Raw genomic sequence first — 19666 nt, forward strand, 5'->3', positions numbered from 1 at the left:
TTAAGAAGAAAATCAGTACTACGCTGGATGATTGGCACAACACTATATTATTGGCTTATATATCCCATCTCTATGACATATGTCAATATCATTCAGTTAATTGAGAATATCACGCCATTCTCAGACTCAGTACTATAGTAGAAGTTAAACACGTTATTACAATAATTTTAATTGCCTAAAAATAAGGGTATACTTACGATAAAGTTGTATTTGTACGTTTGTTCTCAAAGGTGGTACAAGGGCTGTATTATCCGCAGTACAAGTGTATACCGCTTCGTAATACTCTCGCTTTAATTTCGGTATCTTAAGTTCGAGTAAGCTGAGACGCGAGTCTTCCGCGGGAGCTAATGTTGCTATTACTTTATCGTCTCTCCACCAGCGAACGCGAGGCATCGGTTTACCTGTGGGTATAATTAAATTTGTTACCGTCACTCTTTAACTTCACTTAATCCAGTCGTTTGCTTTTAGCGACGTCAAATTAGATAGCTTTTAGTTTAAAAATGTTTACATAAGATTTTTTATTTTGACTTACAAACCGAATGAAATAAATCATCATTTTTTTGTACAATCACGAAAATCGGTAGTGTTCATTTGCAGAGAAATAGCCTTGTGTCTTGTAACAAACTCTGTTTAATCAAGTAACTAATTAGAATAGTAAGTTAAGTAAACGACGGAATAATAATAAAAACCAATTAGCGACGTACTACTGACTAAAGTTTTTAGTACAGACACATTTAAAAAACATCCTATTAGTTATCGTTCCGCGTTACACCGCCAAATTCCCCGACTGTACTGTACTAAAGAGTAAATTATTTAGAATTTATTTTGTATGTTGAAAATACAATATTTTTTAATGATAGAAATTTTTAAAACACAATACCAGTAATAACGATCTCTACTACTTTTACCTCCACTTACAGCACAGGTGAGTTTGAGACTGGTGTCCTCTATATACGGTCCGGCTACTCCTACTATTTCCTTTTCACGTGCGTCAAATATTTTTGGTTTCTCAGGAAGTTCTGGAACAACATTTTTGTGTTAAAACTCTTTTTTTCACAAATATTTTATTTATTAATAATACAATGTATTATGTATTATTAATGTATTACAATGTATAATTTGCACAGTGGTAGAGCCCGTTTTAACATATTCGCACGAATGGGTCGGCTCGCCCGGTGTAATACCACGACCACACAGACAACAGGCGTGAAGTGAAAGAAATTCCGCGTTTCGTCTGATGAGTGTGGTGCCGGAGGCCTAATGTTAGTCCCTTTCCCTTTCCACGCTTTTCTTAAGAGGAAAGGATGGGAGGGAAAAGTGGATTTGACGGTGGAGGAGACGCATAGGAAGGGGAAATGTCCTCTTTATGTGCGTCTCGTCCTCCGTCAATGAAGGGTAGGCAACACATCCGCAATTGCGGATGTTTATGGGCAGTGGTTGCTTTCTATTTCGGTGGATTCAGGTGGCAGCTTGCTCGTTTGCCACCTTATATTATAAAAAAAAATGTATTACAATGTAATTACAATGTATTATTAATATATTTATGTTTAGGATCAAACGAAGTTGTTATAAACCTTATTGGGTTTTTACTTATTTAAAAATACGACAAATAATTTTTCATTCTACAAAAATAAACACATTGTGAAAACCCTAATCGTAAACTGGATTTTCCGAAATGCAAATTCTAAACTTTTAACAAACACGTTTCCATTTACGTAAATTAATTTGTTTTATTAAAATTGTTGTTGTTAATTGAGAGTTTAATTTTTTCACAAATCGGATACATATAACAACATTGGTAAATAAAAAAAATTTAATAGCGTTTCTCTGAAAGGCATCATATCGACATATTCTGTTGTTAGCAGAAAATGTCAATTATGTCGGATTACTGCTACGTCATAAAAAGCTTGCGCAAAAAATCCACATACAAATGACGCAACGATAAATACGTAAAATAAAATAAGGTTTCAAGTCGCTGACCCCAGTTGAGATGGAATGAATTAAAAAAAGTGATATAAAAATATTAGTTAGCTGTAATGATTATTTCAACCCAATAGCCTAATGGTTTAGGGTACGGACTACTGATCTTGCGGTCGAGGGTTCGAATCCCGCCATTCGACTATTGTCGTGAACCATATCCTAGCACAAGCCTAGAGCTTAGTTGGAATGGTTAATGGAAATATTAGTAAATTAACAAAAATCAACTAATGTTTTTTATAATAATAATAAAAAAAAATTAATAACACGCGCACGAAGTCACGAGCAATAACTAGTATCTCATGTAATATAGTTATAACATATGTATTATATATGAAGAGTATACTGCACCGCGACGTGTTTTCACATAATGAGCTCCGTAAATTCCACGTTTGATGCTTACAATATGTTTTTTGTATATTCGTATTGCTTAAAACCAAAAATATACAAAAGTACAATTTTATAAAATAATTCAGAATGTTTCGTTATTGGTATAATTATTAGTTAAATTTTTGATAAAATTAAAATTGAATGACTTTAATTTTTCTACGTTTATTAAGTTTATTTTATGAATATTAGAAATTGGTAGGTTATGTTACGGAACACGAAGTGGCCTTCTATTGTTATGAAGGTACAAATATTCCGTAAACACCTTTGTATTCTAATATTTAAGGAACAATGTAAGCAACACTACTAACCATTTTCGAAATATCTTAAACAAGAATCGTTTAGGCTTAATAATTAAAACAAAAATACCCCAATAATCATATTAATATTATAAATGCGAAAGTTTAGATGGATGGATGTTTGTTATAGTTTGTAGCCTAAACGGCTGAACGGATTTCGATGAGATTTGGTACAAATGTAGAGGATAGTTTTGAAGAACACATAGCCTATGTGTTCACTTTAGTTTTTTTAAATCCCACGCGGACGGAGTCGCGGGCGAAAGCTAGTTATTAACATAAAATTAAACTGATAATATTCCACTGTTTAATTACTAATGCTTATGTGAGTTTCAAAATGAACTTCAATTTTATAAAAGCGTATACGAAATATTAAGTATAAAAGAAAAAGCATACTAACAACAAATTTTAATTTGGCTTATTGCCAAAGTAGAGTTTGCAAAAGCAGTAATTTAAATTTAGGGGTACTTTTTTCATCATTACTTATATTTGATAAGAAAAATATGGTAAAATAACAGCTACGGTACGACTTCGTTTAAGTAAAAAAAATCGCATTAGACATTTCTTTTTAAACCAACCTATTTATGAATTTATGTATGAAACGACGTCAAAGAAATTGTTAAAACGATTGATATTAACATGACTAGGTAAAGTTATTTTATTTAAACCACTCATTTCATAAAAAAAAAATTAAAAAAATCTTGTGCAAGCGTCTGATTATTTAAAACACTTATGTCACATCAAAGTGTTTAAATAATTTTTAAACAATAAAATATATTTTAACCTTGTAAAGGTTTGTTTTATAAAACGTACAGGAAAAGGGGTTGAAAATTGATCAATTACTTCAACCATGTAACACGAAACAACTTCTACGAACGACTCAAACTATCAGAACACTTTTAATTAATAATAGCCCCGTTGAAACCTTGGTACGTTTGAGTCAAGGCTAATCATACCTACTCGAGTTGTTTTATAACAAGCCTTGTTTCTACACCACAGTAATTAAAGATTTAAAACGCAATGTTGTACGCCGTAAAAGGAACATTCTTTTTTTAAAAACAGTTTAAAAACAAACGCTACTCGTATCTAAATCCACCGTTTTGTATTTTTATTATAAAAACACTTTTTACTGACTGGTTTCTTAGAAAGTAACCAAGGTAGATTGAGTATTACAGATTTTATTATAATTTATGGAAGCTCTAACAAAATCTTGTTTTAATGGAATATAAGGAATCTTACTATTATCATAAATGCGAAAGATTAGATGAATGGATGGATGTTTGTTAGAGTTTGTAGCCTATACGGCCGAACGGATCTTGATTAAATTTGGCAAAGGCATAGAGGATAGTCTGGAAGAACACATAGGCTATACTTATTGTTTTTTTTTTTTTAAATTCCACGCCATAAAATGACTGAAATAGATAATGTGAAAAATAAAGCACTAGTTTTTACTTACCTATAACGTGCAATATGAACTTGTAGTTCCTAGTGGGAGATACTTTGAAGTCGACCCGACACCGGTAGAGGGCGCGGTCTGTAGGCAGGACGTCGCGTATGCGCAGTGCAGCGTGCGGCGCCGCGTGCCAACGCGCCCGCCCGCCCAGCGAGTCATCCGCCCAGTGCGCGGACGGGCTTTTCTCACGACTGTCGTAACTGATAAAAAACATTTTATTAATATTTTAAAATACAAAACCTTGTACACCTTTATAAGCTCAGTTGTACCCCAGTTAATAGTTGCAGAAGTTAGCCGCCAATATATCTGTTATCACTGCAATTTTGAGACATTAATTTTAAAATAAATGGCATTTTAAAGTCATGTTATTTTTCAGCTCCACAATTTATTTACGGCAGTTTAAACTAAACAGTTGGATTATTCATTTAAAACTGTGCGTTTGTAGGAATAATTAAGTAATCAATTGAAATGTACACCTAAGACTTCTCCTATACACACAGATCAACTTTTTAGTTAACACTGTCAGAACGTATCCGACTTTAATGTTGCCAAGTTGGATTGTATAGAAAATGGAAATCGTGTTTTTTAAGTAACCTATAAAAAATGACTATGTATCGCTAATATGGGAATTAAAGCATGTGTTAACATTTTACAAAGACGTCAATACGGAGACCTAAAGTAAAGGATTAGAGGGTATTCTCAAGGCCGCTATAAGGTCATAGAACATCAGATAAAAATATACTGAAATTACACACATTAACACGAAAACTAAAAAGTAGTTGAAAAAAGTAGACTGATAGTTGAATTTTTTATAACATTTTACTGAATTCGTGGTATTTTGATTTATTTGTCGTTGAATATTTCATTTATTTATTTTTGTAGACATATGAATGTAGGTAAAAATTTATCCGTAATGAAAGATTCACGAATTAAAACTACCAGGAAAATGGACAAAGAGGAAACTGGAAACTCTTGCTAATCTCCTTTTCTATAGTAATCTGAGCGTATTTCGTAGTTTACAATTCATACACATTCATTGTGTAATTTATATTAATTTATAGGTAACTGTCATGAGATAGTGTTAAATATGTCGCTTCCTTATTTCACAATGTACCAGTTATAAAGATTAGAATTCTATGACACAGTAAACAATATTTTCTACAAATAATTAGTTGTTCAATCCCATTCCGGTGTTCTTCAACAAGTGCAAACCCACACACCACACGGGAATTACGAATAGCATTGGAGAACTTTCCAGAGAAATATTAAAGCGAAGTTTGTTAACAAACTTGTTGCTTCCCGTTTCACAGACAATCAGAACGTTTAAAAGAAAATTATGTTCGTGAAATGAAATAATTATATTTCGTACAAGGCGTAATCGTGACTTGATACCATTAATAAACGTTACAGTGCAGAAATTCACGTTGGAATTTCTCGCGAACGTTTTTGCTATAATATTGTTACGTTCAACAAGAGGATAAGCTTGCAAGAGCTGGGATATATCAGAGGATAATCGACATATCATAAAATTTAATTTACTTTGTGAAATATATGAATGAAAAACGCCATACATATTTAATTATAAAACCAATATTCTCTCTAATAGCAAAGTAGGAAAATCGTTTATAAAAACATAGCAGCCAACCATCAATTTGTTTAAAATGCAAATACTTTTAATCCTATAATTATTACAACTGTTTATTATTTCAGTTTAAAAATATATTTAGTAAATAATACAATACGCAGCTCATATTTAAAGGCCTCTTGACAAAACCAACAGTATCTTAAACGATAATAGCTATAACGTAAGAGGCACAATTCCTACCTTCTTGATGGCGCTTCGCTCGAAACATAATTATCGTGAACCATTTATTTCCTTCAGTTACCTTGGAAATTCGCGTGAAAGCAGCTACCGCTATGCTTTGAAATGAAAACGTTTCGACTCATAAATATTTCATAACTAAGCGGACTTAAAGCGCCTTAGCAAAGTTCTTTGTGCAGTCGGTAACACAGCTGATTATGGCGTTTTCGTGTACGGAGCATCTTAAATGATATCGATGTTTAAAGACTTTATGAATTATAATCGTGACTTTTCTCTTACTCTTAAAATATTGTTTTAAATATAAATACTGTTTAAATATTTCTAAAGCCGCGATTTCTTAAAAATACGCAGCATTTAAAGTCACAGCATAAAAGGACTAACGTATGTGTGAGCTAAAATGTGGTTTAAACACTACTCAAGTATTTTAGGATAACGCCAATATTAATAATCATACTAATATTATAAATGCGAATGTTTAATGGATAGATGGTTGAAAGAGTTTGTAGCCTAAACGGTTGAACGGATTTCGATGACATTTGGCATAGATGCAGAGGATAGTCTGGAAGAACACATAGGCTACTCACTTTTGTTTTTTTTTAATCCACGTGGACGGAACCGCGAGCTAAAGCTTATGTTAATATAAAATCTAATTAAATACATAATAACAATATGGAATATAGTTTGCAGATAAATTGCTCAAGGCGAAATATTTCTCCTTAATTTTGCTCCAAGTTTGTGTGGTATGGTAAAACTTTGTAAGCCTACGATGATTGTTCTCATTCCCCTATGTTCGTCTCCCTACGGCGATTTACACTCGCAGGAATTTTATTAATAAGTCTTTTTCCAAGAAAAAAATGTTTCTTAAGTGTGATGTAAAATTTTACTTTTTAGTGAATTACCAGAGGTATTTTTAATCTTAACAGATAAATATAAATTAAAACTTTAAAGTTTCAACACCTAATCATATATTTTTTTTAACTCAAACATAAAATGCTAACGCAGCGATTTTAGTTTAGCTTTATTTAATGAAATTTCGATTCTACCCACCCTTAACGTTATACCGTTTTTTATATTTCAAACGTCACTAAAAGTGAAGTTATCATGGTACCGTTAGAGGTAAAGTGTTCTTTTTGTTAAAAAAAAGGAAACGGATATTTATTGGCACAAACCATGACCGCTAAGCCTCAAGCGTCCCGCCGCTACCCACAACTAAAGCCTTAAAAATGTCCCGAGTTGTGAAACCGGAAAATGTTACGTTTGATAGTATGAAAAAATAAATATTTCATTCTTTTAAATTCACATAAAAATTTACGACTCAATATGTAGTGAAAAAAAATACTGTAAATTTTATTAAAAAAAATTCATTCCTCTCCAAAATCATTTCCTCTCTCATGTACAATCTCTTGTAGTCCTTTGAAATTAATCGAATATATGGAAGTTTCAACTCGTGCCATCGGCCTTTCTCATTGGGCCAAACGAATTCATCCACTCAATGGTAAAAAAATCCCATAAGTCCGATTAGTAAGAAAGAAAAATGGGAAACATCCAAATTTAAATCAATAGTTACAATCGTTAGATCAAAGTACACTCAAAATTCGAAAATCGTATTATGAAATTCTTAAAATTAACTTCGAAAACCGTAATATTATTGTAAAATTCCATAGATTCCTTATCACTTGAAGGCAATACTGTGTTTATTAGAAATGCTTTATGAATTTGAATACCTGCCAATATTGAGATAATTTAATCTACAACTCACCGAATTCTTAATAAATTTTATTGACATAAAATAAATAGAATTATGTGAAGTTGTTTTTAATATTGAACGACCTCTACTGGCAAAAAGCATCAGCATTTAATTAGCTGATGTTTATTAACAACTAAAGAAAGTAACTGTAACTATATTTATCACAGTATTAATTGGCAACAAAAATATTTAATTAAAATTTATCTACGTATAAATATTTTAAATAATCAGTTTTTGAATTAAATGCTCGTTTGAAATAAATTAAACAGTACATTAATTAAACTATGTCATATAATTCGATATATTAATTCAGTATTTTATGTGTAAAATGTCATTATTAAATAAAACAAAGAAGATTTAATTTTTATCCATATCAACGTTTATACTATTGAAATTATAAGAGCAGTAAAATGCGAGGGAACACGTAAAAGTGTATTTAAAATAAGGCAAATAACTTTTTTCTCCACTGATTTTTTTAGCATTTACTTAATTTACCGACAGGCAAACGCTCATACATAACAAATGAACGTCTAAACGTTGTATAAAATATGCACACATTGCTTGTGCGTGATTCAGTCATGAATCTTGTGACGTCACAAGATAAACCGACCGTGTGCTGTTTGACATTGAACTGTCAACAACGTTACATAGAAAATATACGTGTTTGATACAAAAATTGTTTATTAATAGATCTCAACTGTAATCAACCGGGTAATCTGAAAGCTTCTGTCTGAAGACTTTATATCATAACTAGTGGGCAAAAGCTAGTATTCAATATAAAACAAAGGTAAAAGACTCTGTCTGCGTGGAATTAAAAAAAAAAGTAATCTATGTGTTCTTCCAGACTATCCCCTACATCTATGCCAAATTTCAACGAGATCCGTTCAGCAGTTTAGGCTACAGCAGTTTAGCATAGGTATAGAGCATGGTCTGGAAGAACTCAAAGGCTACTAACTATTGTTTTTTTTAACTCCACGCGGACGGAGTCGCGGGCAAAAGCTAGTATTGTTCTAATGTGAAAATGATACTCAAAATAAACTGTTTCAGGATAGTAAATAATGTTATTTTAATATTCCAGACAGTATTTAATTTTAAAGTAACATTAAACCGTGACATTTTGTGTTAAACTTTGTTTAACTTACATCAACATTTTGTAAAAGATAGTAACTTTTCTTCTGAAACTTCACACAAAGTTTGTACCAATTTTATATCTTCACGCAAACTTATCTATAATTTTAAGTTAAGCTACAACTGTAAATATTATTTTAGAAGATATATTTTAAAAGTTTTATTTCACAATACCACGTAAAAATATTCAGCTGGAATGTAAATGTTTTTTGCAAGCCAAAAACCACCGATATTCTCGTACATTCTACCAAATGATAGAAATAAAAAAGCACAGAAAATAGCGACGTAAATTGAGACATGTTGTTACTTGTTTAAAATATAAAACGTATGCAAATACATGATAAATATGATTGACAAAAAATCACCATCAACTTTGTAATTTTTTTTGCAATATACATAATACAGTTGATATTAATAAAAATGCATTTGCACTGTCATTTAAAAAAAAGTTGCAAAAAAAAATCCGACACTATCTTCAACTTTATTTTGTAATTTGTAGATTTTAGTCACGGTTTTGAATTTATAATGTTGTTAAATTATATAACACACTATACAGTATTTTGTTTTTAAAGCAACAAATTTCATTTAAAAAAAAATGTTGCTTAGAAAAAGCACTATTTATTCTATTTTTTCAACATCCTCTGGACCCGTTAGTAGAAATGCTTTAGTGAACAGCTTGTTTGACTCCACTAGCCAGACAGGAGGTTCGTTATCTATTAAGTTTTTCTCGTGAATAACGATAGCAAGATAACTGCACAACTCCTTTGAAATCTTCATAAAACGTTTCATGTAATTTAGTGTATTCGAAAATAAAGGAGTAATTCATAGTTAAAAAGAACGCATAATTTTATACCGTCTGCTTTTAATCTAACTTCTAAGTAATATTATAAATGCGAAAGTTTTTTTTTTTATAACATAAGGTGGCAAACGAGCAAGCGGCCACCTGAAGCCGCCAAATTGGCGAAGCGACCGCTGCCCATTGACATCCGCAATTGCAGATGCATTGCCTACCCTTATACGACGGAGGAGGAGACGCACATAAAGAGGATATTTCCCCTTCCTATGCATCTCCTCCGCCGTCAAATCCACTTCCTCTTCCCAAACTCTTCTTATAAGAAAAGGGTGGTAAAGAGAAAGGGACTAAAATTAGGCCTCCGGCACCACACTCATCAGACGAAACACGGAATTGCTTCCATTTCACGCCTGTCTTCTGTGTGGTCGTGGTATTACACCGGGCGTGCCGGCCCATTCTTGCTAAGATGTTAAAGCGGGCACTACCACTGTCAGAAAGTTTAGATGGATGGATGGATGGATGGATGTTTGTTAGAGTTTGTAGCCTAAACGGCTGAAGGGATTTCGTACAGATGTAGAGAATAGTCTGGAAGAACACATAGGCTACTTACTATTGTTTTTTTTTAATTCCACGCGGATGGAGTCACGAGCGAAAGCTAGTATGCAATAAAATATTTAGCTCAATAGAATTAGCATAAGCGCATTCCTGCTGCAGAATTGAAAGCAAAGAAACAACTTAATATTAACTTAAATATCATCAGAGCAATATTTTACAGAGATATCGTATTAATCACCGGCATCCAAGAGTTTCATCATTATTCTTATCTCATACTTAATACTTTCAAAGAAATGGAACTTCATTAAAACTCATTCATTAATGAATATTTCAAAACAGTTACAAGGGTAGAAAGTTATGAAGCTTCAGCGTCAGCTAAGATTCAAATATTTACTCGAGCGGTACAGACATTAAAGTAGAATACATAAACAGCACTAATGAAATTGCGTTCACAAATGCTAACGGAATACTGTGGCGCATTTAACTTACTTTATTCCAGTATGCTAATACATTTTATAACAGCAAAAACACTGATACCTGCAGCAAATAAGCAATCTCTTTCATTTCACAGGAGACTACAAGATCTTTTATTGTTACAAATCCATTTTGTGTCTTCGTGTTTACTTGTCACGTAATATTTGTAGAGTAACTCTGCATAACTAACGACGATGTCCCCCTATTATTTGCACTGTCATTCCATAAACATGATGCTCCGTAAATCTAGGCCCCAACTTACCTATAAATAGGTACATCATCTTTATACCAGACGACTAGTAACAGTGCGTCTGGTGGCTGGGGCGAGCGGGTGTCGCAAGGCAGTGTCGCGTCGCCGCCCGCCACTGCTGATAAATTGACCGCGTCGAGGGACTCCGCCCTCACCCAGCACCCTTGCCGGAGACCTGTTGAACACGTTACTTATGAGATAAAATACCTTTTATACTAAGTAGAAACTACTCCTCAATGTTTTACAAATAAATAGCTTTTTAGCTTATTGTTCATTATCGAATGTTACATTTTTTTTATCAAATCAATACCTGTCTATTCATTTCTGTAACAATTTTGTCTTTAAATAGTTGATACTAGCGATTATAGGACAAAAGGACGATTCCCTTGGATCGTATTGACATGGGACAACCAACGAGACTTATCCTACAAAAGAATGGAATCAACGATAATGAATTTGAAAATGAAATAATAATACATTACTTTGGTTCTACCCCAAATTGCTCTGTTTATAAAACGGAATCCAAATTTACGTTTCTATAAATCACACTTAAAATCTTCAACCAGAATATAATTATTTTCGTGAATCTTATTAAGGTTCTACGTACCAAAATATATTTAAAAGTACAAACATTAAGCGCAACAAAATTATGTCTCAATTATTTCGCAAATTATTTAAAATGATTTCGCCAGTTATATTTAGTAGGAATCGTTGACAATCATTGCGATTTGAGAACAAAATTGTTCACAAAATTTGAATCGTACCTTTGCACGGAATTCCAAGCATGATCGTGACAAATGGCCCGATTAACAATCCAAGTCCCCGACAAAGGAGATGGCGCGAATAACGACCCAATGTATCAAAGGATTTTTCTTAACGCTGACGAGTCTTTGAAAGAATTACCTGTTTATTAAACTAAGTTTACACTGATCTACAACTCACAAACATTTGACATAAAACAAATTTAATTTGTAAATTGACTCTTTTTAATTTATTAAAACATTTGTTAGATTGTATGAAAAAACTCAATCAAAATATTGATATGGAGCAAACGTTTCTAATCTGGCACATATTCTGACGTAATCTGTTTTGAAGTTTTATATTTCTTGAAGTCACATAAAATAACTCTTTGTAAAACGCGGAACAGAATTTTCTTGTGTCGGTGAAACGTACGAACAACTTTTACGAGCAAACATTGGAAACAACTGTTCCCTCGTACGTGACGCAAGATAGACAATTGTTTTAAGCTGACGATAGTGACGCTGCCGAAAAGACATATTACTTGCCAAAGCTATTCCGTTGTTATTGAATATTGCTTAGTTATCGAACTTGGATATTTGTGTTGTAGCTATTACAATTATCAAATTCTTATTCTGCAAATGCCCTGTACATCATCCTATCCTAGAGATTTTGTCTCACGAAATTTATTCACATATTGTGTGAATTTATTGAGAATTGAATTGTGGATTTTACACGTTTATTTTAGTAACTACAGTGTGAAACTATCATGATTAATTTATCAAACTTTAACCTAACTTTTTCCTAAATTTAGCTCAGCTTGCAAACCTGAATCTGCGATTTATGACATAACAATTTGCATAAGAGACCAAGGGGTTTTGTTGAAATACATTTTTTTTATTTCCTAGTTTTCTAATAATTTGTAACAATAAATATTCTTTACACAGGTATATTCTTGAATGTATTAAGGACGTAGTTTTGACGGAGTGTAACAATTTGCGATCTGTTTCTTATAAGGGGCACATACACTACGTGCCGCGAGGGAGCGAGGGAATGTTTGCGAGGAGCACGTAACGCTTGAATTGTTACACCAGATCGATGACGCAGGGGGCGAACATACCAAATTGCTATATTCCTTTGAAGAGCATTATCCGTATCGTGATACGCGACCCGAATATGTCACCTAATTTTAATATCATTTCGTGAATTTCGACAATTTGATACTTGATTTTAATAGTTACATTATTGCAGATCTCTGAGCATTTAATGTATTTTAGTTATTAAAAAGTATATGTTTTATATTTACAAGCGCACTGATATCAACCCTTTCCTCGTTTTTCTATTATTACTGAAGTGAGTTACAACTGGCGGGGAGTCTAAAGAAGTTCTTTTCATTAAAAATGACAATAAAAGCCAGGGGCCAGTATAATTCAGGGTAGAAACAATTGGTCGCTGGGGGAACGTAAAATGTCGCAGGCAAAGAGAAAATTGTAAAAATACAACGTAAGGACAATTTTTATTATAACTGAAATTCTTTAGGGAAATGTGTTCAAAACGGAGATTGAGTTCAACAAGTCAAACGATTAGAGATTAAATGGTGTTTTATTATAATATTTTATCTACGGCTGGTTTTTTTAGCCAACACAAAAACACGAAAAAGTCAATTTTTATTATTATGTGTAATTATCTTAATACCGAGACTAACACAATTTCTTTAATGTTGCTGAATATTTTTAATAACATAAAAACAATTTCTTTGTGAAATGTACTATGAAAACTTTAGAAATGTAACATGTTACACGCTCAGGTAAAATCGTGCACCGAAAAATCACGGCATCGACGAATTGTCACTTTTTTTTTCTTTCCAGAGCTACAATCACCCGGTCCAGTGAACGGGTTAATTAATGTAATCTATTAACTTTTCTCTTCTCCCAAGGGAACGAAATCGCTCGTCAATTTTTGCTGAATCATCCGACATTGCAGATGTCCTTTGTCTGGTTAAATCGGATCATGATTGGACATGAGTATACGGTTTCTGTAAGAAGTCACTCTTAGGTTTGAATTTAAAAAAAATATCATTGTCTATGGCCTAGATGAATGCTAATAATGAACATAAAGAAATTATAAAAGTAACCTTATGTTTGCTAACAAAACTTTTATGGAAAATGTCTACACATTTTACAGCATTTTAGCAGGAGTTTAATATTCGACTCCGTCCACGTGAAATTAAAAAAAAGTAACCTATGTGTTCTTCCAGATTATCCTCTACATCTAATCCAAATTACATCAAGGTCCTTACAGCAGCTACATACGCTAACAAACATCCATGCATCCAACTTTTCCATTTGTCGGATGTCGGATTCAATTACGAAAGATCATATACAGGGTAACGATCTTCCATTGTGGCCGTGCGTATGTCGGAGATAATGAAATAACAATCACGTAATATAAGAAACACTGTCCTTAGTTGACCACGATCTTGATTGATAACTTCACAACATACTCTAATCTAATCAAATTGCAAACATTTTCAGAGATTAACCAATTCATTTTATAATAACAAAGCATCAATACACCATTCAATGACAACTGTCATCAGTCATTCGATCGTCGCCTTGACATCTATCATGCACGATGCACATTCAGTTAGTACTTAAAATTATTAGTTGCCAGTAATTTTAATCCTTCAAAAAGTATCAATAATTTCGACCATTTATATTATAAAAGAAGTAAATAACTTGCTAGTTTTTAAACGAAGAATAAATGAACGTAAGATTACAAAATGTTAACAGTAGACACTAATCAAACATCAGTATAAGCCTTACTGTTAATGTATTATACGGCGACGGAATCAACTTGATCCTCACGAAGAAGGAATAACAATGAAACACAAACATCTAGAGCCGTAGATATATGCGAACGCTAAATATCACAGCACATTGATGCGGCGTCGATATAAATATTCATGATAGAGCAGAATACGCGGCATGTTAATGTCACAGCTTAAACGTTTAGACGATGGTACAAGTTAGAAATTACCAGTAGACAAAATTATAATATTGTATTAAAATTATCTACACAATTTCAACAAAGAATTCCTTCATTGTTTTCGATTAATGTTTACTCCATTATTTCTTCTGTCTATTTTAATGATTGCTTCGGGACAATTTGTTTTCGAATTTTATCGTTTTAATAAATTAAGCGCCATATTTGTCGTGGAAATGAATAACAAATTAAAATTCATAAGGAACAAAAGGCGCAGTTCGTTTTGAATAACCTTCAACGTCTTTACATTCATTCTTATCTTAAATCACAAAGGTAAAAACACAAAGCGTTTTCACAGATTGTAATCAAGAGTTCACTGATTTATGTTTAAAGCACTTAAGACAATGTAAAAACAAAATTAGAAAAAATGGAATTATTTATTTTTTAATATTATTTTTTCCTATTACTACCAACAACAAATAAATGCAACTACATATTAAGAGCTACGTTTACTTTTACATCTGAACAGTAGTTGCATTTTTCGCCACTTTACCGAAGTTAGTCAATTCGTATTATAACAAGATTCATAATTAAAACGTCACATAAAGATCAAAATGTATTCCGCTTATTATTATGTACCATATGATAAGAGCGGGGTAACACGGTGTGTTCCATTCGCGGGCTACCGACTGCTTTATTTCACTAAGTACAATCAATAGTTCAACTTTGTAAATATCTGAACATTACTTCAAGTTGCGGGCGAACCAACAAAGAAAAACATCTTATTCAGAATTTCTGATGTTAGCAATAATATTATCATTACCTAGTGATTCAATATGGTTAGGTCGACCTAAGTTTTAACTGAGTGAAACTCCACATAAGTGGTTTGGAAACGCATTTCATGAAGTTATCAAATAACACTAACAAATTGCTAAATGTAGCCGGGAAACCGTGCATTAGTATAGTTTAATACAGAATAATACAATACAATACAATACAGAAATCAGAAAAACATGACTAGGTTTTTGTTGCGGATATTTCTACACATATATTTTAATAGAACGTATTACAAAATAACAAGCAGTACATTTCCATACCACAGAGTTAAACTTACATATTATATAACCATCATTAAGACATTAAATTCAATTGAAAATATTTATTTTAATGTAATAATTTAAACTAGGTAAAGTAGTTACGAGATAAAAGCGGAAGTTTCTAATGAGGGCTGTACAAGTGAGATGAAAGGACTTATGATGTCAGTGCTTTATGCCACTAGCTTAAACACGATTGTTATTTAAACTTGGTAATTTCAATTTTACTGTTTTGGTCATGTTCCAATTGGAAAAGTTAATACTACTATTAAGGGTTTCTTTGTTGATCAATTAAGAATTAAGGAATTGAGAACACATTTTTAAACTGTCGATTTTCTTACAAGAGGTAAAAAATAGTTCAATAGACTATAGAAGATAAAGAAACGAGCAAAATCTATACTATTATAATAAAGCGTGAACACACACTTCTTTGTTGCCTAAGATGTCAGCAATTACAGCATATTTTTGAATAAATCTTTTTTAAATAAAAAGCCCTACACTTACGTCCCGCTTTAGGCTATATATTTTCAAGACATTAAACTTAGGGGGTAAATATTTTGAATAAAAACCCTAACGTGTGTAAGACCATAAGTTGTTGCCAACATCAAGGAAGCAAGGTGGCCATGGTTTGACATCATGCCATGTCGTTTTGACATTTGCATTTGATAATTTGACAAATGTGAACATTAAAATAATTTTTTTATAATTCCATGCGGGTGAAGCCGCACGGGATCAGCAAGTTATTTATTAAACATTAGGAACCCTACAGATTATAGACTTTTTGACGGTCGATAGTTTACTCGATTAATTGTCTATAGTGTGCAGGAGTCCTTATTTCTGCTGGTTTTACCACCTTTATTTACCTTTTACTTTAATAAAAAACAATCATACTAATATTAGAAATGCTAAAGTTTATATGGATGGATGGTTGTTTGTTAAAGTTTGTAGCCTAAACGGCTGGTAGGATTTTGATGAAATTTGATACAAATATAGATGATAGTCTGAAAAAACACATAGGCTACTCACTTTTGTATTTATTTAATACCATGCGGACGAATTAGCGCCGAAAGCTTGTCTAAACAATTTATTAAACAATATCAGTATTCATTATATCATATTTGACAGTTTATTACACGATATCGATATAATATTACTTTCAGACGGCATATTGAATGTAAGCATGAGTATTAACAATACGTCATAAACGATACGAATGGGATTACAAACGTAGCGAGGCATTAATATCATCTACATGAAAGCGAACGTAAATTTGACGTAAAGACTTTCACGTAAACCAATCGGTTTCGAACATGACGCCGATTTTCATTCGAGTGTTAATAATTCATTCCGAAGATTCAATGTGGAGGAGGAATATTTGAATTCCTTTCGTTTGTAATATCTTTCTCGAGAATATACTATTAATATTTCTCTTATTGACGCATTGGCTGTGATTAAATTCCTACTTATTATTCCAATAAAGATCGCAAGTTAAATGTTCTATCGTTTAATAAAAAAATCTTTGAAATATTTATGATTTCCAAAAAAATATTTTATGACTGTTCTCGTTTACACTATTTCATCGTCTGGTTTATTTACACATATTAATGGAAAAGAGATTGTATTACAAGGGTAAAAACCTTACAAATATTATGTGGATAAAGTTTAGACGGATGGATGAATGTTTGCTAGAATTTGAAGCCTAAACAGCTAAACGGATATCGATGAAATTTGGCATAGACGTAGAGGATAGTCTAGAAGAACACATAGGCTACTAAATTTTTTTTAATTCCTCGTGGACAAAGTCGCGGGCGAAAGCTAGTTATAAGTTCAATTGCCGTCGCCACCTTGCCGCTTTAATTTGTTGGCATAGAAGGACAACATTTCGTAACATCTACGACTTGCAAATGTAATTTTCAAAGTATGAATATATGCGTACGAAATACTGATTACACGTTATCCCTAAGGGTCCGTAGGTTATCGCGCTCCTAAGTTAATTTGCTTGTCTAATAGGAGACTCATTTTGAATTTCACGAACAATATACCTCTTATGTCCAAGAAATTCAGATCTTTGAAGTTCATTATTTCTCATAATAAAGTCTGTTAATGCTTATAAAATACTAGCTTTTGTCTGCGACCTCGTTCGCGCGGTATTAAAAAATACTAAGTAAGTAGCATATGTTTTCTTCCAGACTAAGTTCGACATCTATGTCAAACTACACCAAGATCCATCCAGTCTTTCGCGTTAGTATAACTACTACATTAGTATCAACTTCAGAATTAATTGTCCACAAGAAGCAAAAATGAGTCACTAGTGATCCATAGTGGTGGGCAGAGAACACGGAATACCATTTCCCACAGTCATAGCACAACTCTTTTCGCGTATATCTATGCATGCTCATCAGTTAACGTTTAATACCTTCTTTGTTACACTAAATACATGCAAAATATCATTTTCGTATCACAAAAAAGCACTCCTAAGAGATCATGGTCAACGGAATTGATAAGATTTTCATCCGCGGTATAAAGAGCGTTCATATTCGTGCGGCCGGTCTTGTATTCATAGTGCAACGCTGTATTTAAAATCTTCCTCGACACGACTATTCACTAAACTGTATGATCTGACCTAAATCTGTAAAACGAAAATAAATATGAATATAATATTCCATGTAATTTAAATATTAATTCATGTTATAAATTAAAATTTCAATATTATATTTTCTATACAATCCGATCAGTTATTTTAATTCACAACCAAGTGAGTTACGAAAGTAAGTAGTAAAATGAATCAATTTATTAATTTGAAACTGACATCCAATGTCAGTGATCAATCGATAACTTTTTGCAACTAACAATTATAATTGTATTTGTTTAATGTATTGTAATTATAATAAACAAGGGTTTTATCGTAAACTAAATATAAACGTAATTTACTCGATACGAAAACCGAAATCCTCGATGCTATCGCAGTTGAGGTTTTCGTGGTATAACCTTGTCCCTGTAGTGTTAATTAATATATATTTATGTAATTAAATCGCTGAATAACTAAAAAGGCTTTGTGCCGCGTTGCAGGTAAATTTAATAAGCGGCCCCAATCGATAAGGATAATAAGGTTAATGAATTTTTAAATGATAATGATAGTCTAAATTTTATTATGAAATTTAGTATCGAATAAAGCAGGGTTTTAGTAGCGTCCAATATGAATTTTGCATTAAGAGAAAATTTATTGGTTTATAAATTTAAAGACCAAAAATTGATTTAAAAACAATTTTCAAATAGCATGCATAATTTTTTTTAATAAAAATGTTGGTAGATTTTTCTTAATTTACTAAGATTTCCTTTAACCAATCCAACTAAGCTTTAGCCTTGTGCTATGATTTGGTTCTCGATAATAGTCGAATGGCTTCGAACCCTCGACTGCAAGATCTGTAGTCCGTATCCCAAACCATTGGCGATTTGAACAATTTGATTTATAAGTTTGAAAAAAAATAGTTATACAGCCATAGAGTTATTTAAATGTGCATTTGACTAACTAATTGATGCACCAATAAAGCTCAGACGCATTTAATTTTTAATGGGTAAATGTGAAGAAGATGAAAATTTACGTACATACCATTATCCAGTTCAATGAACAAATTCAATTTGTGATTGAAACCTAATTAATCTGACTTACAAACTGCGACACACAAAACTTTATCTCTCCCTTTGTCGCCGAATAAGTAATTGGCATCTCAAAGTAAAACGGAACCTCCTACTTTGAGTATATTTCAAATAGTTGACTACAAAGTTTTCTATTCAATATATCTTACTCATATATTCTCTATTGAAATGTAATACAGCAAAATCGTAGATGTCAAAAGACTAGTAATCATACTAATATTTGTTAGCTTTTTAACTATTTTGATGTATTCTGTACTCTTGAAGGTTATTTAGTCTGTGCTATAAATCAATGTCATTGGTCATAGTTTGA

The 19666-nt window shown here is 32.2% G+C and overlaps 1 protein-coding gene across 3 annotated transcripts in view; it reads right to left on the reverse strand.

Annotated features, from left to right (window-relative positions):
* LOC106104982 (nephrin-like) overlaps positions 1–19666 on the reverse strand; it is a 58713-nt gene that overhangs the window by 14588 nt on the left and 24459 nt on the right. For 2 of the 3 annotated variants that reach the window (XM_013285174.1, XM_013285175.1), the window contains exons 3-6: positions 10895–11057; positions 4117–4313; positions 909–1019; positions 198–401 (exon numbers count right to left, since the gene is read on the reverse strand). In XM_013285174.1, the coding sequence (XP_013140628.1) occupies positions 198–401; positions 909–1019; positions 4117–4313; positions 10895–11057 (675 nt within the window). Of the gene's footprint in view, positions 1–197; positions 402–908; positions 1020–4116; positions 4314–10894; positions 11058–13919; positions 14139–19666 lie in introns of those variants that run through there. The other variant, XM_013285176.1, reaches the window with a different exon arrangement.

Source organism: Papilio polytes, unplaced genomic scaffold (assembly GCF_000836215.1).
Source record: "Papilio polytes unplaced genomic scaffold, Ppol_1.0 DF823288.1, whole genome shotgun sequence".
Lineage (NCBI taxonomy): Eukaryota > Metazoa > Arthropoda > Insecta > Lepidoptera > Papilionidae > Papilio > Papilio polytes.